Source organism: Trachurus japonicus, chromosome 11, assembly GCF_045865225.1.
Source record: "Trachurus japonicus isolate A0001 chromosome 11, Traja_1.0".
Classification (NCBI taxonomy): Eukaryota; Metazoa; Chordata; class Actinopteri; order Carangiformes; family Carangidae; genus Trachurus; species Trachurus japonicus.
The window spans coordinates 34,935,149-34,961,700 of record NC_140917.1 but is presented as its reverse complement, the minus strand read 5'-3'; the positions used below and the strand labels follow the sequence as shown (position 1 = coordinate 34,961,700).

At 42.2% G+C, this 26,552-nt stretch overlaps 1 protein-coding gene across 1 annotated transcript in view; it reads right to left on the bottom strand.

Annotated features, from left to right (window-relative positions):
* LOC146979211 (NLR family CARD domain-containing protein 3-like) overlaps positions 1–21,207 on the bottom strand; it is a 98,591-nt gene extending 77,384 nt beyond the window's left edge. Inside the window, exons 1-3 of the mRNA XM_085790266.1 lie at positions 21,190–21,207; positions 18,759–19,816; positions 18,493–18,666 (exon numbers count right to left, since the gene is read on the bottom strand). Coding sequence (XP_085646392.1) covers positions 18,493–18,666; positions 18,759–19,816; positions 21,190–21,207 — 1,250 coding nt within the window. The remainder of the gene's footprint in view (positions 1–18,492; positions 18,667–18,758; positions 19,817–21,189) is intronic.
* Between the last annotated feature and the right edge of the window lie 5,345 nt (positions 21,208–26,552).

Sequence of the window (26,552 nt, the reverse complement as noted above, 5' to 3'; positions counted from 1 at the left end):
GCTTTTTTTGAACTTTATCGGCATTACTTTTCTCTTTTTAACTATTTATACTTTTTCAAATATTTAACCTTTTCACAAAAAATCTCACATTCATCAAAGTCTCAACCTCTCTTCTTCACAACTTCACTGTAGTGTAGGGGTTAGGATAACTGCTTGCCAACCCTAAGGTCACTGGTTCGAATCCAAGGGAAGAACTCTTGTTATGTTATGTTGAATTCTGCTCTCCTCCCCCGCCTTCAATTGGTTACAGGTGTTTGTTATCTCCTTGATTACTCATACCAGTTTGCAGCACATCATCACATTACAATGAATGACAACAGTCTTGAAAGCAGTGTGCTCTCTGTAGCCGAGTGGCAGAGTAAAGGTTTAGTGATCATATGGTCATGGGTTCGATTCCTGCCTCAGTCTTTTCACTTCATTGCTTGACTTTTGATTCCAATTATTCAGCTGTCATTGGACAGTCTTTGATTCCTCATAGTATAAAGCTCATTGTAACTCAGGTTCTCTGTGGCCATATGGTTAGTGCTCAGCCTGAAATTCACAGACATTTTCATTCTAAGTCATTCAAGCTTGACTCTCAAGCTTTCTTGATGTTGACAGTGTGCAGATCATTAACAGACAACAGTCTCTGCAACTGTGTGTGCACTGTGGCCTAGAGGCAGAGTGGAAGTCTAATGACCATGAGGTTGTGGGTTCGATTCCGACCTTGGTCAAACATTTGTATGGTGATCACTGCTTGCACTATTTGCTAATTCTGCAACAGCGTTCATTTGCTGTCAGCAGTCACACCATTTCCATTCTTGGAAATGCTTTTTCTAGTTAGTGTGACTGCTGAAGCAGTCACACTATTGTTCTTCTGTTTGGCCATTTTCTTCCGCCTTTTTACGGTCTTCTTCTAGTCCTTCATACTTTGTGCTATTTCAACAATTCATATATCAAAACGTGCAGCTTTTTTTGAACTTTATCGGCATTACTTTTCTCTTTTTAACTATTTATACTTTTTCAAATATTTAACTTTTTCTGATTTTTTTCAGCTTTATAATGTGTGTGTGTTGCGTCTAACGAGCAGAGCCAGAGTGGTGTCAGAGTGGATAGAGGCAAAAAAACATTCTAGAGTTTTTCTGGCTAAACTGTCAGCACGGCCACAAATTAAACTCTAGACAAATTATTTTCTCCAGTTTTGTAGCCACACTTGTCTTCTGGCTAAAATTCTGGTCAAAAATGCAAAGAGACTTAGATAATAATTTAAAATATTTTTTAAATGCAGCCAGGGAGCTCTCTGCTCCCATTCAGCTCAATGCATTTTTTTCACATCAGCAGGAGAAGGAGCTCAACTTTGTAACTTGCTGTTAAGTGCTTTTTAATTCATTTTAATTCACCAAAAAATAGTCACAGGTCACAAAAAAGTCCTCTTCTTACTTGGTGTGGCTAATGTATACTCATTTATTTTTATTTTAAGCATCATTGAAAAATCTCACATTCATCAAAGTCTCAACCTCTCTTCTTCACAACTCCACTGTAGTGTAGGGGTTAGGGTAACTGCTTGCCAACCCTAAGGTCACTGGTTCGAATCCAAGGGAAGAATTCTTGTTATGTTATGTTGAATTCTGCTCTCCTCCCCCGCCTTCAATTGGTTACAGGTGTTTGTTATCTCCTTGATTACTCGTACCAGTTTGCAGCACATCATCACATTACAATGAATGACAACAGTCTTGAAAGCAGTGTGCTCTCTGTAGCCGAGTGGCAGAGTAAAGGTTTAGTGATCATATGGTCATGGGTTCGATTCCTGCCTCAATCTTTTCACTTCATTGCTTGACTTTTGATTCCAATTATTCAGCTGTCATTGGACAGTCTTTGATTCCTCATAGTATAAAGCTCATTGTAACTCAGGTTCTCTGTGGCCATATGGTTAGTGTGTTAGGTGTTGTGCTATTTCAACAATTCATATATCAAAACGTGCAGCTTTTTTTGAACTTTATCGGCATTACTTTTCTCTTTTTAACTATTTATACTTTTTCAAATATTTAACTTTTTCTGCAAATTAAACTCTAGACAAATTATTTTCTCCAGTTTTGTAGCCACACTTGTCTTCTGGCTAAAATTCTGGTCAAAAATGCAAAGAGACTTAGATAATAATTTTAAATATTTTTTAAATGCAGCCAGGGAGCTCTCTGCTCTCATTCAGCCCAATGCTGAGAGTTCTCCACAACTCTGTCTGTAGTCCAGTTGGTAAGGTGGCCGTTTGCCAACCCCAAGGTCACTAGTTCGAATCCAGGCTGAGCAATCTTGTTATGTGATGTTGAATTCTGCTCCCCTCCCCCACCCTCAATTGGTTACAGGTGTTCATTAAAGGGATAGTTCAACATTTTGGCAAATTGGCCCATTGCCATAATTGCTATAGTCATAGCAGTAGGTTCGTTACCTTTAATTGTAGGTGTAAGCTATTTTTAGTACAGCGGAGCGCAGCAGCAGGCTGCTCAGAGCTACGCTATGGAGGCTAAGGGAATTTCTTGGTTTCCCTCATTAAACTCATCAAATTCAACATCCCAAAACTCCACAGCGCTTTTGTAGACAAGTTGTGAGCTGCACAACCACCACGCTATGAGATAATGACGGAACGATACGAAACGGAGCCGTTTTCGAGGTAAATTCATACAAAACCGCTGATGCGCGTTGCGTTCAGGGACAGTTTTTCAGCAAGCAGGCTCTGTATTTACCCTGTATTTACCTCGAAAACGGCTCCGTTTCGTATCGTTCCGTCATTATCTCATAGCGTGGTGGTTGTGCAGGTCACAACTTGTCTACAAAAGCGCTGTGGAGTTTTGGGATGTTGAATTTGATGAGTTTAATGAGGGAAACCAAGAAATTCCCTTAGCCTCCATAGCGTAGCTCTGAGCAGCCAGCTGCTGCGCTCCGCCGTACTGAAAATAGCTTACACCTACAATTAAAGGTAATGAACCTACTGCTATGACTATAGCGATTATGGCAATGGGCCAATTTGCCAAAATGTTGAACTATCCCTTTAAGAGACGCATTAATTGCTTCTGCCACCATTTGCAGCACATCATCACATTACAATGGCAACATGCTTATGTCTGTGCTCTCTGTGGCAAAGTGGCAGAGTAAAGGATTATTGATCATGAGATCATGGGTTCGACTCCTTACTTTTTTTTTTAAGCAGAAGCCAGTGATCCTCTTATCAAAGGTTTTCTTTACCCCTCACATACTGTCTCTGTCTGTAGCCTAGTGGTTAGCTTGCTGGTCTGGAGACCTGAAGGTTGCTGGTTCAAATCTTGCCTCAACAACAATTATAGTGAATTATTTTCCCAGTCGTCCTCTGTTGACTTCTGATAACTTGCTTCATGTTGAAACTGCTGCTCTCAGCCTGAAATTCACAGACATTTTCATTCTAAGTCATTCAAGCTTGACTCTCAAGCTTTCTTGATGTTGACAGTGTGCAGATCATTAACAGACAACAGTCTCTGCAACTGTGTGTGCACCGTGGCCTGGAGGCAGAGTGGAAGTCTAATGACCATGAGGTTGTGGGTTCGATTCCGACCTTGGTCAAACATTTGTATGGTGATCACTGCTTGCACTATTTGCTAATTCTGCAACAGCGTTCAGTTGCTATCAGCAGTCACACCATTTCCATTCTTGGAAATGCTTTTTCTAGTTATTTTTCCACTTCCGGCCAACTTTCGGTTCGCTACTAATTATATATCAAAATGTGCGTCCTGATCGGGATCGGTGTGCTATTACTTTTCTCAACAGTGTACGAATTATTCGCGACGTAAGTCGCGATTTACTGCGCAAAATTTTTGCATGTAAGTCAATGGGACGGGCGGAAAAAAAAGAGCGAAAAAGACCAATCATTGGAGTTTAACAAAAGTCTACTGCTCAGGCATACTTTCACCTAGAGACTCCATTTAAACTTTAAACAGTAGACACAAGTCTTGTGTATTGTCGTATTACTCCACGTTTTGATAGGTCATATAGTTTTTGATCAATCCCTGATCAATGACCATGATCATTTTTGGAGAAATTATGAGTTTATAATGGGTGTGTATTGCATAGAATGTTCGTGTCAGAGTGCGTGACATCATCAGTTAGAGTGGGAGAGAGTGAAGAAACATTCTGTATTTTTTCTGGATAAACTGTGAGCACGGCCACAATTTACACTCTACAGACATAATTTTTTCAGAATTTGTAAGACAAACTTGTTATCTCTCATGTCATGTGCTCAAAATATCAGAGAGACTTACAGAACTTACAGAATCAGCCTCTGAGTGCGGCCACGTCTGTCCCTGCTCCTCATTGAGTCCAATACAAATATTTTCTGAGAGGAGCAGAACGGCCTAATGTTTTAAAACTGCCAGCGTCGCCAAAATATTTACTGTAGAAACACCAAATCGTACCGAAATTTTCAGTAAGTCCTTAGAGCAACGTTGATCTGTGTTTTGTTCTGATAGGAGTTACCGTTTTGTCATGCTGAGCCTAATTGTGAGACCGGTTTAGAGGCAGAAAATGGCTCTTTTTCTCCACGTTTCTGTCTGCCTCAGCCTGCGGGGGCCCCTATCGCCGTGGTAACCTCTTTGATCCTCAGGCCAGAGCTCGTTAACTTCATAAACAATCCACCTGGCGCTCGTTTAAATGTTTATAAACACAGACACAGCTAAATCAGACTGACACAGGATGCAGCTACTAACTAACTACAACACACACACAGACTCTAGAGCCAGCTTCATGTGATTACAGTTACACACACACACACACACACACACACACACACACACACACACACACACACACACACACACACACACACACACACACACACACACACACACACACACACAGTTAACCTAATGTGGTTACAGCTCCTCCATATCAGTGCTTATAGAAAGATGATCATGTCTGTCTGATCAGCTCTGTCTTGACCTTAAGATCGTGGGTTTGATTCCCATGTTGACAGAGATGGCACAACCCGCAGTAGCTCCCGTGGCCCATTCAAAATTTCCCGAGAGGAAATTTTCTAGTTATTATTATTATTATTATTATTATTATTATTATTATTATTATTATTATTATTATATCTCCTATTCTCAAGTTCTATTACCTCCTATACCTTATTCAACATCAAATCTATCACATTGGCCACATATACAACAAAAATGGGGATCAACAAACAGACATAAACATTTGAATTTAAGTGCACATATATCCCTACCTAATATCTGCAGTTACTTTCTACTTTTTTAACTTCTATTTCCTATTTCACTGTTATCCTTTTCTTATTTCTTTTTTAGTTTCCTAGTTATTCAACTTTCCCTTTATTTTGTCTTCTTTTTATCTTCTCTTTATCATTTAGATTATTCTTTATTGTCCTCTTTTAATCCTTTTAAAGCCAATTTTCACATAGCGACCAAAAACACATGTCTTACTATTTAGGCGTACAGGCTCCTCTACTTAACTCTTTGTGTTTAGTAGTTAAAGGAAACCATATCTAACTCTTGCACGGTATCATTTCTTACAATGTCTTACTGAGTAGATCACAGACGCCGTCACCAATTTTTGCTGCTTATTTTAGTTCAACTCATGTTACTAATTCAAGCTTTTTACTCTTATTTCTTATTTTCCTATTTCTTCATTCTCTTATTTACTCTTATTTTTTAACTGTAGGCCTATTTTACTTCAAGTTTCCTATTTCCTTAGTTCCCTATTCTCTTTTTATCCTTAGTTCTCTATTTCCTTACTTCTCTATTTCCCCCCTTTTTGCGTTGTCTGCAACGCAAACAAAATCCTAAATTTAGATAAATGTAAAACGATAACCAACTTCTAATCATCAGAACAATCACCCACACAAGAATTCTTTTTAACGGTGTGACCCTCCTTCGAGCAAACCAGCGCAAAATATTGTGAAAAACTCACACTTTTCAGAAGCCTAGGTCGATGCAGGAGCCGGCTGGTCAAGCTGAAGAAAAATGCTGAAGGGACCACAAACACGTCCAAGTTCGTGACGCCAAAAATGTGGTATATTGATGTGTTGATGAAGAGAAGGGATCACCGCCGACACGTCTTTTCTTGCATTCAAAAAGAGTTTATTACAAGAAGAAGAACAGTGTACAAAAATGCCGAATCGTGGAGCATCTCTGGTGCCAAGAATTGAGATGACTCTCTCTTGGCCTAAAGCTCTAACCTTATATACGTTTTCTAAAACTCCACCTTCTCCCACAGAAGGATATAACTGACCAGGATGGTCAGACAAAGACAGGTTCTAAAAACAGAATCTAGCCTATGCCTTCTGACATTTAACCTCTTGACCAAGCTAACTTAAGAATAGATAGTGTCGAGTATCCCCAAAAACTATGACCCACAGAGATGGGTAGATGACAAGAAACACATTTCTCAGGATACATTCCACACTACTGCTAGACACCTAATCTAAACATCTTGCTGTAAATGTATGCGTGTGCCTTCCTCTCTTGTAACATCTGAATTTATTTATATTTATTCCATTTAACTATAAACTGTTACTTATTACAAATGAAGTTCCTATCCAAATGGTGACTTACTTATGACATTTCCCTTAACTTTTAGGCTAAGAAAACACCATAAAAAACACAAGATAATTCAAGATATTAAAGCAAAAATGTTCAGGTGGAAAATACACTACATCAGTCATTCCTGTTGATAGTGGACTACCTCTCAAAATATCCTGAGGTTCTGAACATTAAGGACAAATCATCACACACGGTCATCAACAAGATGAAAGCAGTGTTTTCCAGATTTGGAATACCAAAAGAGATTGTGTGTGACCATGTTCCATTTGCAAGTCAGGAAATGAGAAACTTTGCATCATTATGGGGCATAAAGATCACTCCCTTCAGTCCAGGCTATGCACAATCTAATGGACTCGCCGAGAGAACAGTAAAGACAGTGAAACACATGCTAAAGAAAGCTCAACTGACAAACACTGACCCTCATCTTGCACTCCTCACCTTGAGAAACACTCCTGTGACAGGTTTGCAGTATTCCCCAGCACAACTGCTCATGGGCAGAGTCCTCAGAAGCACTTTGCCAAGTTCCAGCGCGATTCTGCAACCAGCTGTTCCACAGGATGCACACTCGACTCTTCAACTTCTACACAAGAAGCAACAACAGTACTATAACAGAGGAACAAAGACTCTTCCAGTGTTGCAACCAGGTAGCACTGTTCACATGGAAACGACGCATGGTTGGCGTCCGGCTGTTGTCACTACACAAAGAGAGGAACCATGCTCCTACGACATAGTGACATCTTCTGGACAGAAATACAGACGCAACAGGCGCCATCTGAGGAAAACACCACTCATCACCCAGATGGACTCACAATCAGACATGCTGGATGATGAGCACACCAGCACACCTGGCGCGGATACAGTAGTGAACACTGATATTCAGCCATCCACACCCAAACCTGTTCAGACCAAGAGTGGTCGTATTGTTCGACCACCTGTGAGGTTCAAAGACTTCATTGTGGCACATCAGTGAAGTATGGTGGACAGTCATGATGAAAGATTTTGAGATGTTCTGTTCTGTTGTATTAAAAAAAAAAACAGGAAAAGAAAAGACAAGAATGTGGATGATACGTTAGCATAGTAAAGGTAATGTGTTCTTATGCTGCTGCGTAGTCAGGGCCATGTTGGTATTAGGGACAGAAACTAAAATATAATTTGTAATTTCAGTGAACAGTAAGTTCATGAGTCTGTGTTTATAAGTAATTGTGCTTCCAGGCAGGCTTTTGAAATCGTAAATTACAGCTTCAAGTCACAACTTACGACTTTGTAGCGTTTCAGGCAACCCACTCGTGTTTTTCCGACCTGTTTTACCTGTGAAAGTCACTATAACGGCCACTCGTAACTTCCGACCGGTGAACTCGTACCAGATCGAACTGGTACCACTTCACGGTCGGAAAAATACGAGTTTCCTTGAACGCACCATAACAGTCCTCGTCCCTACGTCGCCACATTCACGGCGTTCCTTGGCTGCACACACAGCCCTGCATGCCGTTCTCTCTCCTCATTGGATAAAAACTGTAGGATACGATAAATGTTTTCTCCTGGGCTCAGAGCAGAGCAGAGGGACTGGGAGACCCGTGTTTAGGTCCAAACACTCTATGTAAGTGATTGCTGTCGGAAGATATAACTATTTAAGACTTATATTAACACAAATATATCACTTACTTCTGCTTTAAGTAAGTGACAAGTTAAGTCATAGTTTGCAGTTACATTCTGCAGTGCTGAAGTATAGCTTTCATGTTAAGAAAGAGGGATGTAGTATAGTGCCGCGCACTTATACTAGTGTGATGAGGCTGGAGCAGAGTGAAGTGTGTGCGGCCGGAAGTCTAGGTTAGTAACATGAACGTGAAGGCAGACTAGGCTGTATGCAGTGTCATGTGAGTCAACAATAAAGCCTGCTGTTGTTAAACCAGAGCCTGGAGTTACGGCGTCTAGATATACATCACCCGGTCAGCATAAGGTTATTACACCATGGACCCGGTTCGGACCCCCCCCCCCCCCCACTCCGAAACACCGCTGTTCGGACCCCCCCCCCCCCCGCTATCCATGGTGCTGAACCGGCGACGTTGTTTACACTGTGCGCCTGTCTGTGAAACGTGCGCTGCTCAGGGACTGGGCAGATCTGTCCCACTTGCTTTCTCCCCCACTCCGTTATGGGAGATCTACCGTCCCACAGAGTAGAAGAAATACCGGTAGGCTACACTTTTTTTCCTTCCCCGCTCCGCTCAGCACGGCTGAACCCGGCTTGTATGAGGCTTGAGCCCACACGGGCGTGAGTCTGCTGCAGCCCCCGCTCCTGCTGACAGCAGACTGGGGGAGAAAAAAAGACATTTCTCTGCTCTGATGCTTTGGTTGAGTTTAGGCCATGAAGAAAGAAGTTTGTTAAGTTTAGTAAAAAGACCAGGTAGAGGCTAGACAGCGCTAGAAGCATGCTGGAAAAAAACAACAACATTGTAGTTACTGGACTTTGCCATAGCATTACCTGTGTATTTATTTAAGGAAATCTGGCAGCAGAGTGCAGTATCTGCTTTTTAGGGGTCAAATATAAAATCTGTGGTCATATATTTAATTGCATAAATATTACTTCATGAAAACCTGTCAAATCTGTGTATTTTCACTAATCTACCTACAACACATTTGGAAGGCAAATCAAAAAACTTTAAAGCCATTTTTCTCAGTTTCACTGTTCGCGTAGTTACTGCGGTCTGGCTTAGCAGGGCAGTGCTGTTGTCTGTCCATCTGTCCATACCTGAGAGAGTCCAGTCTCCAGTCTGGATCCTCCAGTCCAGCAGACAGCAGCTTCACTCCTGAGGCTCCTGGATGATTGTAGCTCAGGTCCAGCTCTCTCAGATGGGAGGGGTTGGAGCTCAGAGATGAGGCCAGAGAAGCACAGCCTTTCTTTGTGACCTGACAACCTGAATACACACAGAGAGAGAGAGAGAGAGAGAGAGAGAGAGAGAGAGAGAGAGACAGAGAGAGAGAGAGACAGAGAGAGATTGAATCAGTGTGAGTTGTGTGTTATTCAGACAAAATATTAAATTATTGGTGTCTGCAGCCCAATTCTGCAAACTTCCCACTTTATTATTACACCTCATTCAATGCATAATCATATATACATATATACATATATATATATATATATATATATATATATATATTGGTGCTGGGCCATTAACGGCGTTAACGTGCTGCGTTAACGTGAGACTCTTATCGCACGATAAGAAAATTATAGCCGTTAATCTATTCTCAAAGTTGGCTGGGAGCTGGGTCAACATGCACCTTGTGCAAAGCAGGTCGCGGAGCTGTGCACCGCGGACGTGCACGAAAAAAACAAGAGTCGGACCGAATTTCCCTCTGCTGTAGACCGCTCGGTTCATTGTAAAACATTAATTTATTGACGTAACGTGGTGGTTTCTGTACAGAGCCCGAGGCTGCGCTGCTCTTCTGTCCACTAAGTTTCACTTTTCATTCAAACTGCGGCTTCCACAGTTGTTAGGTTTCATCAATGAGACCAACATTAATCTCCTAAAAAGAATTAAACCACTGGCGGAAAACGTCTAAAAACCTGTGGGTAAGTTACTCTGCTCGTTTTCTCCCCGCGGGATGCCGACGGCGACGCAGGCTGACCGTCACGTCAGCTGACCGGTGTCACCGGTGGCAGCTGCGTCTGTGACGAGCTGCTGCTGCTGCTCCCGGTCGGCTGCTCTCACAACGTCAGAGCAAACAGGCGTTATTTGGATAAACTAACCACAAAGTGGGGATCTACATGGTTAGATTCCCTCTGAAAAAATATTAAAATGTAATAAAGTGACATATTAACAGCTCCGCAGCGGGAATTAAAACAGCTGCTTTACCACTGTCGCTTGGAGCGAATCACACATACAGTACAGTAATCTACATATTCATTAGATTCACATGACGTCACTGTGTTTCTGCGCCGCCATATTTGTGTCCGAATCAGGGCAATGTGGGGACAGATCACAGCGTCACGTTACCAGAACAAGTGGAGTAGTAGGAGGAAATCAGCAAGAGACCGAAAATTGACGTTATTTGAAAGATGCCAGGATTATATTGTGCTGTTGACTGTGATAGCAGTCGCCAAAGAAACCCCGGACTGCAGTTTTATTCCATCCCAAAAGACGTATTATAGGCGGAATAAATAGTTGACTGCAGGCAGTCTATCAGTGGCAGCGTGGGCTGTGACAAGTCTCACAAAAAGAGGGGATGCACTTTTTTTTAAATAACATGGATATATTGAATTCTGCATTTTGATTACTTTCTTATTAATTACTCACTGATTCTGTATTCAGTCTTTTATTTCTGTATAACAGACCGTTGCTAAGTAAAACGGCCCGTTGCTAGGGACGCCGCTCTGATCAGCGCAGCAGGGCAGAAGAACTATCAGGGATTTTTACCTTGTGTTTCATTTTTACCAGCTTCAGACTAATTGTGATGTTAGAAAAATGACTTGTAGCTTGTTAGAGGGAGAGTGGAGGCTCTCTGCCTCCCTCACCGCTGCTGGAACCAAACCTGCGATCAGAGCGGACAGAGCGGACGGGCCAGCGCAGTGTCACAGCTGTGACCAGCTGTGTCTGTGTCACCGCGAGTCCGTGACACAAACGTGTCCCGTAACCGTCATCTCTTATGACAGACAGGACTACATAAATGCGCACATCGTAACATTTACATGATAATTCATCAATCTACTGATTGATTATCAAAAAACAACTACACACTAGTCGACCGAGAGGAGGGTGAGGAGCAAACAGTGGAGAAGTGACCGGACTTCGGACTTTGATCAACATTACGTCTCAAATTAATTAATTAATTCATAAACTGTGTAATAAGTGGGATAATATAGAGTTAGTCTGTTGTTATAGAGATATAAACCCAGACAGGGTGTATGAAACCCTGTCATTTTGTTAAGAAACTGTCATTTCCATCCTGCGGTTTGCATGCTGTCATATGAGGAGACCTGTCAAATCGGACACAAATATGGCGGCGGTCCCTTCGACGTGACGTCACTGTAACCTATGAATACAGTCGTTATATCCGCGCAAAAAGAAGAGCGTCAGGTGCTGCACATCGTCAGGTAGCCTATAACTTCATATGAACGCAGCTCAAAGCGACCCGGTGCCTCTCACAGTGACCAAGCTCAGATAAATACATTGGATCAGCAGTAGCACCGCGTGTCCTCCCACATAAGCTGCAATATACCGCTCCTATAAAAAAAAAAGGCGGAGCTGAACAGCTGACATGTGGTCAAGACGTACAGTGAAGACCTGTCACAGTGTCACCTGTGCATTGATATAAACTTCAACCTCAGACTGTCTGCTTCCCAGATGATCACACAGGGAGAGTGTGAAGCTGCTTGTGTGATGAGTGTGTTACAGAGTTCTGTATCAATGTTTAGGTTTATTCGTCAGTGCTTTATGTTGTCATGATAATTAATATAATGCTGAGAAACAAGCTTGTAAATCAAACAAATCCTACAGGAAAGACCAATTTATGTTTAATGAGTCAAATATTGTTTTGGTCATAGTAACTGATAATAAATAGGCTATGTTTAATTCTCTTCTCTTTTTTCTTTTTCTTTTTTTGAGGGGGGGGGGCACAGCTGTTTATTTTTCATTTAGGGGGGCTCACTCTCTCACACTTTGAAAACCCCTGGGTTAGAGCCTATTATGTTATATATAAAAATATGAATTTATCGGAATCGGCAATGAGAAGCAGGAAATTATGGGTTATTGGTAGAAATTTTTCATATCGTGCATCACTAGAATGCCTTCATCAGAATTCAAATGAGCCATTTTAATCTAGATTAACTCCAAGATTGCAGTGAGATTAATCTAGATTAAAAAAATGAATCTATGCCCAGCACTAATATATATATATATATATATATATATATATATTATACATATATGAAGAGTTCATTTGCAAAAGCAGATAAGTGCCATTTTGAAAAAAATGAGCTGAGGCTTTGTAATTATTCTTTGCTAATTATTAGTGTTGCACCGATACCATTTTTTGGCCCCCGATACCGATTCCGATACCCGGCTGTGCAGTATCGGCCGATACCGACACCGTACCGATACCACACAGTTTGGAAAAAAAATATATATAAGAGCTTTTTTTCTTCTAATACTATAATCCAGTAGAACTTTTATTGCCTACCTGGTAAAAATGTTTAAGTACCACGTTATTTAACCTTTAAATAATGTTGAGGGTCCAATGTAACCCATTTTTACATTTAGGAACAGTAAAAACACCCCAAACATTTTTCCTCTGACTTGACCAACACAATAGATTTGATACATGAAATGGTCTTTCCTGCCACTACACTATGATGATTACTGTATATACATAAATCACAGTAGCATAAACTGATTGGTTGAACGCAGCCTGATGTAAACATTAATAAACTCAGTAACCAATCACACAGGCAACTCCATGCTGTCCATGTGTGATGTTCAGGGACAGGTCTGAAGACAGAGCGCTGAGGTTGAAGTCCTATAATAATGAGATGAGATGAGAGGGGGGCAACCGCCATTCCGACATGCCGCCACTCCGACATTAGGCCCTAATTGTCGGAATGGCAACACTTTACCCTTTAATAAACGTCCCATCATTCCGACAATTTTCGTCTCCTAAGGTCGGAATGGCGGTATTTTTTTCTTTTTTAAACGTGTTGCCATTCCGACAATTCTTTTAAAAGCCTACCCCAGCCCACCGCACCCCCCCAAAAAAAAAAAAAATTTAAAAAATCAAATCAAATAAAAAAAATAGGCCTAACACGATTTTGCACTAATGATATGCCGGCGCAAAATAGCAGTTTGTCCAGTGCATCTCATTAAAGCACACCGATTGGTCAGATAATTCAAACGGCATACAATTTCAAAGCCTCAGATTTTAAGCAGAGGGACTCCACAACCTCGTAAACCAACGAAGGAGGAGATAGGCCTTGAACGGGAAGCAGACTGTGCTTTCAATCACACACTCCGAACCCACTTGTTGCATTTTAGAAAATATAATTCAGGGGGAAAAAGGCTTACAAACATGGACCAAAACGGCTCCAAAATACGCACAAAAATCCAAAAGAAACGAAAATTAACTAAAAGATTAATTAAACAGGTCGGTGTTTTACGCATGCCTCTGTGCGTCTGGCACACGCGTCTTGGACCTCTCCCACATTGGTTTGTGAATGAAAACTATATGTTCAGCTCCCCTTACATGTGAAATGTATTATTTATTATTTATTATTATTATTATTATTATTATTATTATTATTGCTGTACAGTCAAATACGACGCAGAGCCAGTCGCTCGAAACGTTTTTGAGTTCTCTTTCTGCCTCATATATGGACAGTGCCATGGATTTATCGGTGAAGAGTGAACTGCTGATATTTTGTTGTGCTGAACTATGACCAAGCGCGCTGTCCGCTGTCTCAGTGCTGAAATGAATGACAGCATGAGAGAGAGAGAGAGAGAGAGAGAGAGAGAGAGAGAGAGAGAGAGAGAGAGAGAGAGAGAGAGAGGCTCTGACTCTTTATTTTCTTTTTTCCATGGACCAGCTTTCCTGCTTGTCTGTTGATTACTGTACGCAACGAAATGTCTTTTTACATGTAAGCGGAGCTGAACAGGCAGACGTGTAAAACACATATTTTGACTACTTAATGCTGTTGCTATTTTTTTTTAAAGTTACCTTTCGTTTCCTTTGGATTTTTGTGCGTATTATGAAGCTGTCCTGGTCCATGTTTGTAAGCCTTTTTACCAGGAGTAAATTCCCCAAAGTTGCAACAACTTGTAGTGATCCACTGGGTTTTGCCTGGCCAGCTGGGGTAGTTGATTTGCAGGTTTGCTCCCCAGGTTTTTTTCATTGTGTATTAGGCCAGGGAAATGATCAATTATCCTTGTGGTTTGCGCACAGGGACGTGCGGACCTTTAATGAATGAATGCATGTTTCTTTTTTGCTGTAAGTTGTGTGCGTAATGCGTAAAAGTGCATTAGTGGGGCCGAGGCTTTAAATGGGGAAGTGACGTGGTGAGAGGGGAGGAGAGTGAGAGACACAGTCGGCGTTTGGACGGCTGGCGTGGTGGCAATTCCAAAGCGGTTACATGCTGCCATTCCGACATGCTGCCACTCCGACATATCGCCATTCCGACATTCTACTATTCAGACATGTCACCATTCAGACATACCACCATTCCGACATGAAAACGTCCTGCCATTCCGACAGTTTCGTCCCGCCATTCCGACAAGGCTTTTTTTTTTTTTTTTCATGTTTTAAGACATGTGTACAGATGTGATACAGTCAGTGGAAGCTTAATAAATAAACACAAACACAAAGTCTCGCCATTTACAATCACACACTCCGATGTCAGTTTGTAACAATTTCCCTTACAATAAGGATATAAGGGGAACTGGCACAACGCAGTCCTGCTGCAGGCGGATCTAGGCTCGCGCTACTGGTGCGTCCAGGGAAGCAATAATCAAAGTCGCTACTTAGTCTGAGTCTCTGTATTTCACTGAACTCAAAACGTGCCCATCACAGGCGGCATATAGTAAACAATTACACACAGATCAACAGAACCCGAAAGACCTCCTCCCTCCCACTGTCCATTAAGTCCGAGTGGGAATGAGTGTGTGGGTGGGTGCGCGAGCGCACTGTCACTGTCCGTGCCGGACATGTGTGTGTGTGTGTGTGTGTGTGTGTGTGTGTGTGCGCGCGTGCGTGCGTGCGTGTGTGAGTTGACGCGTGGTGAGGGTGAGTGAGAGAGAGTTTGTTTGTCCTACTGTCCACACGGGAGAGACGCCGCGGCTCCGCCGAGGTGACCACCAGTCCTCTCCCTCATCCCGCTTGGCTGAGAACGGGCTGTGAGGTGTCCAAACGGGCCGTTATGATCCACAGGGTAATCCACCAGGAAAAATAATCCACTATGCCGCCTCTCCTCCCCTCTCACCACGTCACTTCTCCATTTAAACCCTCGGTCCCACTAATGCACTTTTACGCATTACGCACACAACTTACAGCAAAAAAGAAACATTCATTCATTCATTAAAGGTCCGCACGTCCCCGTGCGCAAACCACAAGGATAACTGATCATTTCCCTGGCCTAATACAAAATGAAAAAAACCTGGGGAGCAAACCAGCAAATCAACTACCCCAGCTGGCCAGGCAAAACCCAGTGGATCACTACAAGTTGTTGCAACTTTTGGGAATTTACTCCTGGTAAAAAGGCTTACAAACATGGACCAGGACGGCTCCATAATACGCACAAAAATCCAAAGGAAACGAAAGGTAACTTTAAAAAAAATAGCAACAGCACGAAGTAGTCAAAATATGTGTTTTACGCATGCCTCTGTGCGTCTGCAGATCAAATTGTCTATAATTAAACTTGGAGCCAGACCCGGCCAGGCTACAGGAGAGATCAAAAATATGCAGGGGTCCAGGACCCCCATGAGAACCACTGATCCTGTTGAACGTAGGCTACTGTAACCACTGTGATACAATAAAAAACAACATCACTGATCTGATTCACCGGCGTAGCGGTCCCTCTCTCCATTAACTCTCTAGCTCTCTCGACCACAGCTGCAAACTAAGTAGCACAGCGCCAATAATAATAATAATAATAATAATAATGCATTTTATAATCGAGATGGGATGTGACAAGGGCGTTGACCAGAGTCAAAGTGCTGTTAGAGGAGAGAGATGGGCAGGCAGGGACGCGGTGATCATTATTAACCTACACATTTAATGACCTTATGTCGGAATGGCGGGACGTTTCCAAAAAAGGAAACTACCGCCATTCCGACAATGGAAACAAAAATTGTCGGAGTGGTGGGACGTTTTCAATTAATGGAAGTGCCGCCATTACGACAATTAGACGTCAATGTCGGAGTGGCGGTATGTCGGAATGACCCGCGGATACCTTCCAAAGCGGCATAGTGGATTATTTTTCCTGGTGGACTCGCCATAGTGGATTACCCTGTGGATCATAAAGGCCCGTTTGGACACCGCACGGCCCGTTCTCAGCCAAGCGGGACGAGGGAGAGCCGCGGCGGAGCCTCGGCAGAGCCGCGGCGTCTCTCCCGTGTGGACAGTAGGACAAACAAACTCTCTCTCACTCACCCTCACCACGCACCAACACACACACACACACACACACACACATACACGCCGGCACGGACAGTGACAGTGTGCTTGCGCACCCACACACACACTCATTCCCACTCGGACTTAATGGACAGCGGGAGGGGGGAGGGCTTTCGGGTTCTGTTGATCTGTGTGTAATAGTTTATTATATGCCGCCTGTGATGGGCGTGTTTTGAGTTCAGTGAAATACAGAGACTCAGACTAAGTAGCGACTTTGATCATTGCTTCCCTGGAAGCACCAGTAGCGCGAGTCTAGATCCGCCTGCAGCAGGACTGCGTTGTGCCAGTTGGGGAATTGTTACAAACTGACATCGGAGTGTGTGATTGTAAATGGCGAGACTTTGTGTTTGTTTATTTATTAAGCTTCCACTGACTGTATCACATCTGTACACATGTCTTAAAACATGAAAAAAAAAAGTAAACACACACACACACACACACACACACACACCCTAACCACCGCTCGGAGTAACGCACATTTCCTTATGGAAATTAAAGCCTTGTCGGAATGGCGGGACGAAACTGTCGGAATGGCGGGACGTTTACATGTCGGAATGGTGGTATGTCTGAATGGTGACATGTCTGAATAGTAAAATGTCGGAATGGCGGTATGTCGGAGTGGCAGCATGTCGGAATGGCAGCATGTAACCGAGATGAGAGACACCTGTGACAGTGACAGGTCTACTCTGTAGCTTCGTCTTGACCACATGTCAGCTGATCAGCTGCAGCAGAGGAAACTCCGCTGCTCTCAGCTGCACCGCAACGAGTGCTTTTTTTTTTTTTTAAATTAATCTCCGGTAGCGACCGAGCCGACATAATGTAGCGGGATCTTTATTTAAATGTGTGCGCACCGCACTGAGCAGCGCACTGAGCACACAAGGGAGAGACAACAACACTGTTACCTGCTGTCTACTGGCCTCAGCCTGTACCATCGCTAACACACAGACCAATGTGTAACGAGTCAAAAAGCCGCCGTCACTGCAGCCTGAACGCAGCTCAAACCGAGGTGTCTCAGCACGGCGACCAAGCTTTGATAAACACACCGGATCCGCGTCGGTTTGGCAGCTAAGTGTCGCCGGCTTTTTGACTTGTTACACACTGGTCTCTGTGTTTTAGCGATGGTACAGCCTGAGGCCAGTATACAACAGGTAACAGTGTTGTTGTCTCTTTTCACCTCCTCTCTCCCCTGTGTGTGCTCAGTGCGCTGCTCAGTGCGGTGCGCACACATTTAAATAGAGATCCCGCTACTTTATGTCAGCTTTGCTTGTTTACATTTCACAAAAAACTCCTTGAAAAGGATTGATTAACTGCAATTAATTGAATTGTTTACATCCTTACTTGGCTTGGCATGCACTGAACACGTGTGATCACACAGCAGTGAGTGTTAGGCGAGAGAAGACACAAGGCGCTGCGTTCATATTAGTTATCAGTAAATGGTATCGGTGCGTCATTTGTTTTACTCGTCGATACCGATGCCAGCATTTTAGTGCCGTATCGGGCCTCCTACCGATACTAGTATCGGTATCGGTGCAACACTACTAATTATTCTTTTCAATAAAACTTTATTTTTTTGAGATATGTCTGTTTTGTTACATCTCAAAGTCACTCAACTTTGGTTTGACTGATATCACCTTATGTAAATTAAAAATTAAAAATGAAGATTCTGGAATTTTTTTAAAACGGAGTTATCTGCTTTTGCAAATGAACTCTTCATATATATATATATATATATATATATATATATATATATATATATGAACCCTTGCTAAATTCACCCTACCTGAGAGTCTCCAGCCTACAATGTGGACTCTTCAGTCCAACAGACAACAGCTTCACTCCTGAATCCTGCAGGTTGTTGTTACTCAGGTCCAGGTGTCTCAGACTAGAGGACTGGGAGCTGAGGACTGAGGACAGAGCTTCACAGCTTCTCTCTGAGAGGTTACAACAGCTCAGCCTGAAAGGAAAAAAACACAAGGTACCAGTAATAGATTATTTGCTTGTTTGACTTGACAAAGAGTTAATCCAGATGGATATTTGTGCACTTACAGAGCTTTGTTGGAGGCTTTGACCACTGGCAGCAGCCTCAGAAGAGTCCCCTCTGAAGCAGAGTATTTCTTCAGGTCAAACACGTCCAGATCTTCTCCTGATGACAGTAAGATGAAGACCAGAGCCGACCATTGAGCAGGAGACAGTTTATCTGTGGAGAAACGTCCTGATCTCAGGGACTGTTGGATCTCCTCCACTAGAGAACGATCATTCAGTTCATTCAGACAGTGGAACAGGTTGATGCTTTTCTCTGCAGAGGGAGTCTCTTCAATCTTCTTCTTGATGTACTGGATGATTTTTCTTTTGTTTTGTGAGCTACTTCCTGTCTTTGACGTTAAACCTTGTAGAATCTGATTGGTCTCCAGTGAAAGACCCAGGAGGAAGCGGAGGAACAAGTCCAGGTGTCCATTTGGACTCTGTAAGGCCTCGTCCACAGCGCTCTGGTAGAAAGATTTTGGTCCAGGTTTTCTTGTAAATATTTGAGACCACCAGGAGGTTGATTGTCCTTCTGACATCAGGTTGAGTCCAGAGTTGATGAAGGTCAGATGGACATGAAGAGGAGCCAGAAACTCCTGAACACTCAGATGGACGAAGCAGAAAATCTTGTCCTGGCACAGGCCTCTCTCCTCTCTAAAGATCTGTGTGAACACTCCTGAGTACACTGAGGCTGCTCTGATATCGATGCCACACTCTGTCAGGTCTGATTCATAGAAGATCAGGTTTCCTTTCTGCAGCTGCTCAAAAGCCAGTTTTCCCAGAGACTCAATCATCTTCCTGCTCTCTGGACTCCAATGTGGATCTGTCTCAGCTCCTCCATCATACTTGACCTTCTTCAGTTTTACATAAACCACAAGGAAGTGGATGTACATCTCAGTCAGGGTCTTGGGCAGCTCTCCCCCCTCTCTGGTCTTCAACAGCTCCTCCAGAACTGTAGCAGTGATCCAGCAGAAGACTGGGATGTGGCACATGATGTGGAGGCTTCGTGATGTCTTGATGTGGGAGATGATCTCTCTGGCCTGCTGCTCATCTCTGAACCTCTTCCTGAAGTACTCCTCCTTCTGTGGGTCAGTGAACCCTCTGATTTCTGTCACCATGTCAATACACTGAGGAGGGATCTGACTGGCTGCTGCAGGTCGTGTGGTTATCCAGAGGCGAGCAGAGGGAAGCAGTTTCCCCCTGATGAGGTTGGTCAGCAGCACGTTGACTGAGGTGGACTCTGTCACATCAGTCAGGATCTCAGTGTTGTGGAAGTCCAGAGGAAGTCGACACTCGTCCAGACCGTCAAAGATGAAGACCACCTGGAACTGATCAAACCTGCAGATTCCTGCTTCTTTGGTTTCAGAGAAGAAGTGATGAACAAGTTCCACCAAGCTCAACTTTTTCTCTTTCAGCACATTCAGCTGTCTGAAGGTGAAAGGAAATGTGAAGTGTATGTCCTGGTTGTCTTTGTCTTCAGCCCAGTCCAGAGTGAACTTCTGTGTTAATACTGTTTTCCCAATGCCAGCCACTCCCTTTGTCATCACTGTTCTGATTGGTCGGTCTCTTCCAGGTGGAGCTTTAAAGATGTCTTCTTGTCTGATGGTTGTTTCTGGTCTGTCTGGTTTCCTGGACGCTGTTTCACTCTGTCTGACCTCATGTTCATCATTGACCTCTCCAGCCCCTCCCTCTGTGATGTAGAGCTTTGTGTAGATCTGGTTCAGAAGGGTTGGGTTTCCTGCTTTAGAGATCCCCTCAAACACACACTGGAACTTCTTCTTCAGATTCAATTTGTGTTCACGACAACAAACTTCAGCATGTATCTCTAAATAGAGCAAAAATATGAGATCAATGAATGAAATATTAAGTCAATATCTTAAAGACCCCCTAAAGAGGCATTTTAAAATTTGTAAAAATGCTCTGCTATGATTATTCTTTGATTAAAATTGCTTACCTACACAAACTTGTTTAAAATAACTCTCCAAGACACTAAAAACACGTCCATTATTTCTCCCTCATTGAAAAATTCATCTTCTATTAATATGCATGACTGCCTGGTCAGGGTTGCTAGGTAACGGCAGTACGCGTCAGGGGCAAGGGAGACAGAAAGGTGAGTAAATGTAAATTTGAATGTAAACTGAAATGTGAATAAAGTTTATAACAAAGAAAAAGAAAAAAGAAAAAGACCAAACCGGGACTCAAACACAGGTCTCCCGTTTACAAGGCAGCGACACTGCCGCTCAGCCACCGCAACCACCTGTGTACAAATACTGCATCTAGCTGTATATCTGAAGTGTCACTGTCGTGGTCAACTACTACAGCAAACAACGGCTGCAGAGAGCCGCCGCTGCTGTGAATTATAGAGTTCTTTAGGTGCTCGCATCCAGGGGCCATGCCCAGAGTCTCTGAGTTGCTCGGTAACAGGCTGGTATCACCGTCCTTAACCGCTCCTCACCCGAACACAGAGCAACATCGCCGTAATCGCTGTTAAACGTACGTTACTCCCGCTTTGTACCCTGTTCATATTTTATGTAATGAGATGGGGGAAAAATCAATGGGACTGGTTGCTACAGTTTTGTGACGCATGAAAACGGACTCCAATTTGAAAAATTGAATCCAGTTTTTTCAGAGACTGGTATTGAAACTACATTTTCAAGTCTAAAATGCTCAGTTATGGCGTGGATTAGCAATTTTGCTCCTGAAATGCCTTGTAACAGAGCCCACACACTAAACTGACATGTTAATCATTTGAAAAAGTGCATTTTTGGTTTAGGGGGTCTTTAACATCTAATTGCACTTAAGAATGTCCATTATAACATATAACATAACTCCTCAAAAAAGTTTGGAAACATTATTTCAGTCAATCATCTTTGATAAAAACCAATTGGTGTTGTATTTTATATCGTTGGAAATCCTGATTACACCTACCTTTACAACGAGGTAGAACTTGTAAGGATTGTGAATCCATGGAATGAGAGCAACAATTGAACACCAATCAGCTTGGGTGTGCTGTATGTGCTAGAGTGACCAACACAACCACACTGGTTGACCTTGTCTCAACAATGAAATATAGCGTAATAATCAGAATATTTGAATAGCAATGTATATTCTTTCAGAAAATGCAAATTTAGACTTTTAAACATTACTACAATGATTGAGGTAAAATCCATGTTGACAAAAAAGTAACATTTTTTATCAAAAAATGTATTGTGATGGTAATGACAATGTATTCCCGTAATGATAACACGTTTTGGTAATGACATAACAATTAACACTGGTGTTTTTTTGTTATTGTTTTTCACAACAAACAAAAGATTAAAGAAAAACTACTTTTTAAAAACAATAAAGACAAAACAATTAAACACTTAACCTTCCATTAGAATTAATTACTTGGTAAACTACCACATTGCTTTGCATTGCTTATGTAACTAGAAAAAGAAAGCCTTTCCAGCAGGAAATGCGCGTGAATGCTGAAAGTAGCTGAAGGCCATTGCTGAAAATGTTGAAATCCTGCATGTTTACGTGTAACAGTTGAGAAGTTTGAAGAGTTGAAATCTGCAGCAAACCCAACAGTAAAGAAAACTGATGAACCAGTGCTAACATAGCTGAAGCAATGGCTGGGAATATATTAAAGTAGAGCATGTAAGAAGGAGGCTAATTTTGTTGGAAATGGTTGAAGATTATTATGAAAAGATGAAACATTGAAGTGCACGCGTAGATAGATGAATAGATAACTGTATGAACCATTATTATATGAACCGTATTGACCATTTGGTTAAGCTGGGGCCATGTTGACATCTTAAAAAATAAAAATAAAAAAGGAAATTACAGTTGGTCACTTTTCAATTATGTATCATAAAGTAGGCTAGTAAATAGTAAATTAAGCTAATATATTCTAGTTATAAGGTAATAAACCCATAAATTGTCATTACCGTCACTGATTGTCATTACCATCACAGTCACTTTTGTGATGGTAATGACACGTGATGGTAATGACAATTTTGACTTTTTGGTGAAAATGTTGGCTATGTTTTAGACTTACTAAGCTAACTGTTTAGCTAGCATACAATGTACAATGAATATATGTAAATAAAGTTACATTTCTTATTAAAGCTTCAGTTGGTAACTTGAACAAAACTAACTTATTGTGTTGTTTCATAAAACTGTCCATATGGCCACGCAGTAAAATGTGAGACTTGTAAAATGTGGTAATAAGCAGCTCCATTGGTCCCTCCTACTGCCCCTACAGCGATTTGCAAAAATCCACCGCGCCCGAGACAAAACAACCAATCAGAGCCAGAGCAGCGCCTGATGGAGTGTCTGACATCCGTCAATCACTCCACACAGACTCAGCGACACGCCCCTCCCTTCGCTCGCCCTGCCGCTGGCTGCCGCCCTGTCAGAACTGTGTGTAGCGGCAGCGAGCTAGTGAAGCTATGGCCGAACAACAGCCACCTGCAAAGAAGCTGCCTATACCACGGCTGCCAGCAACGGCATATACGGCTAAAGCAACGAAAAAGAAGGTGACTGAGGAAGAAAAACAATCGAAAAAGAAAGAACTTGACCGAGCTCGAGATAAAACGAGGGTCAATATCGGAATAGCTTTTCAGAGGTGGAGGGAGCTACGTGACCTGAAAGGATTTAAAACCGATTCCGAGTTGGCAACGTTTCCGCTTGACAGGTAATTAGCCCTGCATGATATTTGTTTTGATTTTTTATGGGAAATTGTTAAACCTCCGCAGCGAAGTTAGCCTACGGTTAGCTCCGTCACGTAAGGTTAACGTTAGTGGCTAGGCAGAGTTAGCTTTTTTCTGCTGCTAAGGCTAACGTCACTGGTTGTCATTTAGATGGAAAACAGTAGAAAAGTTTCTCTTTTCTCCAAACATGATATAACTCACTGAAATAAGTGATTCTTTTCTTTCTTTTTTTGCCAAGTTAGTAAATGTTGCCGTAGCTGTTCGTAGATTTGTCTGCTTATTTGTTGGCCAGCAGTGTTGATTATCCATAATGTTGTCTAACTTCAACGTCGATGTAACACGCTACCTGTATGAACTTAAATTAATGTTAACTACCAGCTGACATGTCAGGAGGATATTACCTGCGTTAGATGTATTTGTTCATATTTTTTAAACTGATGAACAAAATACTGAATTATATTCTCTTGCAGATATCAGGCGGAATCTGTGGCGACAACGTCAACACCAACTAAACGGCGGCCGGGCACGTATCCTATGCCGGCACTTTCCAGCATTGTTGGCGAGTTAACCTCTGATAGGTAAGAAAATTATTGCCCAATTAGATTCATGCTATGTACCATAATTAGTTGTTTGGTCAGGCTCTGATCATGATCATTGATTATTTTTAGGGACATTGTGGTCTGATATCTACTATTTGACTGTTTTGCAGAGATGATGACTTTGCTGGGGAGGGTTTTGGTGCCAGTGAGGCCGAGGACCCTGGCATTCAATGTTTAGAAACAAGGTATGTTGGTTATCAATAGTAATGAATCCCAAATCAGACAGATAACAATACCAAGTGTAGGCAGTAATCAGGGCAGTTAGGAATGTTAAACGGTTGTCTGCTGAGAAACAACAACCCCCTTCACACCACAGCAGACACCAAATCCTCTACTAAGTTTCTCACCATACAGGAGAGGGATGCTAACATGGTATTTCAGAAACAGAACCGCTGGACCTGCCCCCCCCCCCCCGTTAACTTTGAAGCATTATGCTGATGAAGTCCTTAGAAAGACCATTTCTGGCATACATCATAGACCCCAAATCACCATAGCAGAGTCATTATATATATTACATATGCATGTATTTGTGCCAAAATTAACCTGGAATATGTTTGTCTTTTACATTTGTTTTTCTGTTACTTTCTTTTTAGTATGACATCCCTGGACATTCAAGATGACATTGATGAAGATGACTTCAATAACATAAAAAATTCTGTGTAAGTGTTATGCTTATCTACATATTTTATTTGAGTTTTGATTGTTTACTGTAATTCACCAACATGTTTTATCTTCAACATAGTATTGACTGGGCAGAGGACAAGACGTGGTCTCCAGGTGAGGTCACAGGAGATGTTTCATCCTCAGAGGAAGATGAAACCAGAGAGGAGGACAGTGACTATGACGACAGCGATGATGAGGATTACATCCCACCATTATGTGTTTGGTAAGTTCTTCACCAAAACCTCAGTATCATGAACACAACTACTCTCGTTTCTCATTGTTTTTTCTATTCACCCAGAACTGGTGGTGCCATCAAAACAAAAATATGTCTGGATGCTCTTCAGTCCATCAGCATGGAGGACACCGTATATGATGTTTTAGACACAGAGCCAATAGAAACACCACCAGTGCCAGAAAAACATCAAGTGAAAAGTGAGGACGGCATCGTTGGACACCATGCATCCATCACCTACCATCTCTGTTTGGAACAGCTTGCCGGATATCTGTTGCTCCCCATCCCACTTTGCACAGTGAAAGATCCAGAGACCTCTACTGAATGTTGCGCTTCCGCACCGTTTAGGATACAGACCAAGTCTCGAGGAACAGCTGTCATCATGCAATGGGTATGTTAAAACTATGCAAAACAATTATGTCTTTGATTTACATGTTTGCATTATCAAAATTGCTCTATGTATTACATCTTATTTCCTAAATCCCGGTTTTCTAGATCTGTCCAAACAATCACTTTGTCTGGCAGTGGAACTCCCAGCCTACATTCAGGTATGGGATGCAGGCTGGAGATGTCATGTTGGCATCAAACATCATTCTGTCAGGAAACAACTATGCCAAAATTGCACTGCTGTTCAAATTCATGAACATGGGGGTAGTGGACCGGTCAACCTTCTTTCGAATCCAAGACTCTTACTGTGTTGATGTCATCAAAGAGTTTTGGAATGACAGAAGAGCAGACATCATTTCCCGGCTGAAATCAAAGGACAACATTGTCGCACTTGGTGAGTTTATAGTGACTCATAGTATCACTAGCATCTGTTTCGTGAATCTGTACTGACAATGTTGTTTTAAGCTTTAACAACATTTTTTTTTCTTGTGAATTTTTCATTATTCTTAGGTGACGGGCGTATGGACAGTCCTGGCTTCTCTGCTCAGTACTGCACCTATACGATGATGGAGAATGACACCAAAGAGATCATGTCAATTGTCAACATTGACAAACGAGAGACACAGAGGAGCTCTGTGATTATGGAGAAGGAAGGCTTCGTCAGGAGCTTTGAAAAGCTCTGCGCTGAGGACGTGAAAGTTGTCGAAGTGTGCACAGATGCACATTCCCAAATTTCTGCTCTGTTCAGTAAGTCTGTGTATGTTTAGCCTTATTATTCACAAAATAACAACTTCTGGATTTTCCATTCACCATCACTCCTGCAGGCTCATACATACACTCATATACACTTCTTGCATTAATAAATGTTTGCTTGACCACAGTAACTATTACATCTAACAACTAAACAGTATTCATAATAAGTGTTTTGTTGCACTTGGACACAGACCCAGCAAAAGGCAAATACAAGGACAGCGGAGTACGTCACACTGGATATGTGGCATGGGTCCAAAAACCTTGGCAAAAAAATACATGCAGTAAGTGTTTTTTTTAGAAATGCAAACAGCAACGATCAGGCACCTGTATCTTTCTCAAAAGTAATGTACAGTAATTATCCATTCATTTGCCCTAACGGGATAAATAAGGTATGTTATTCTCTACTCTATTTAGGCAGGCCAAAGAAAGGGTTGTTCCATCCTTCTGCAGTGGAACAAGGACATCTGCAACCATTTTTGGCACTGCT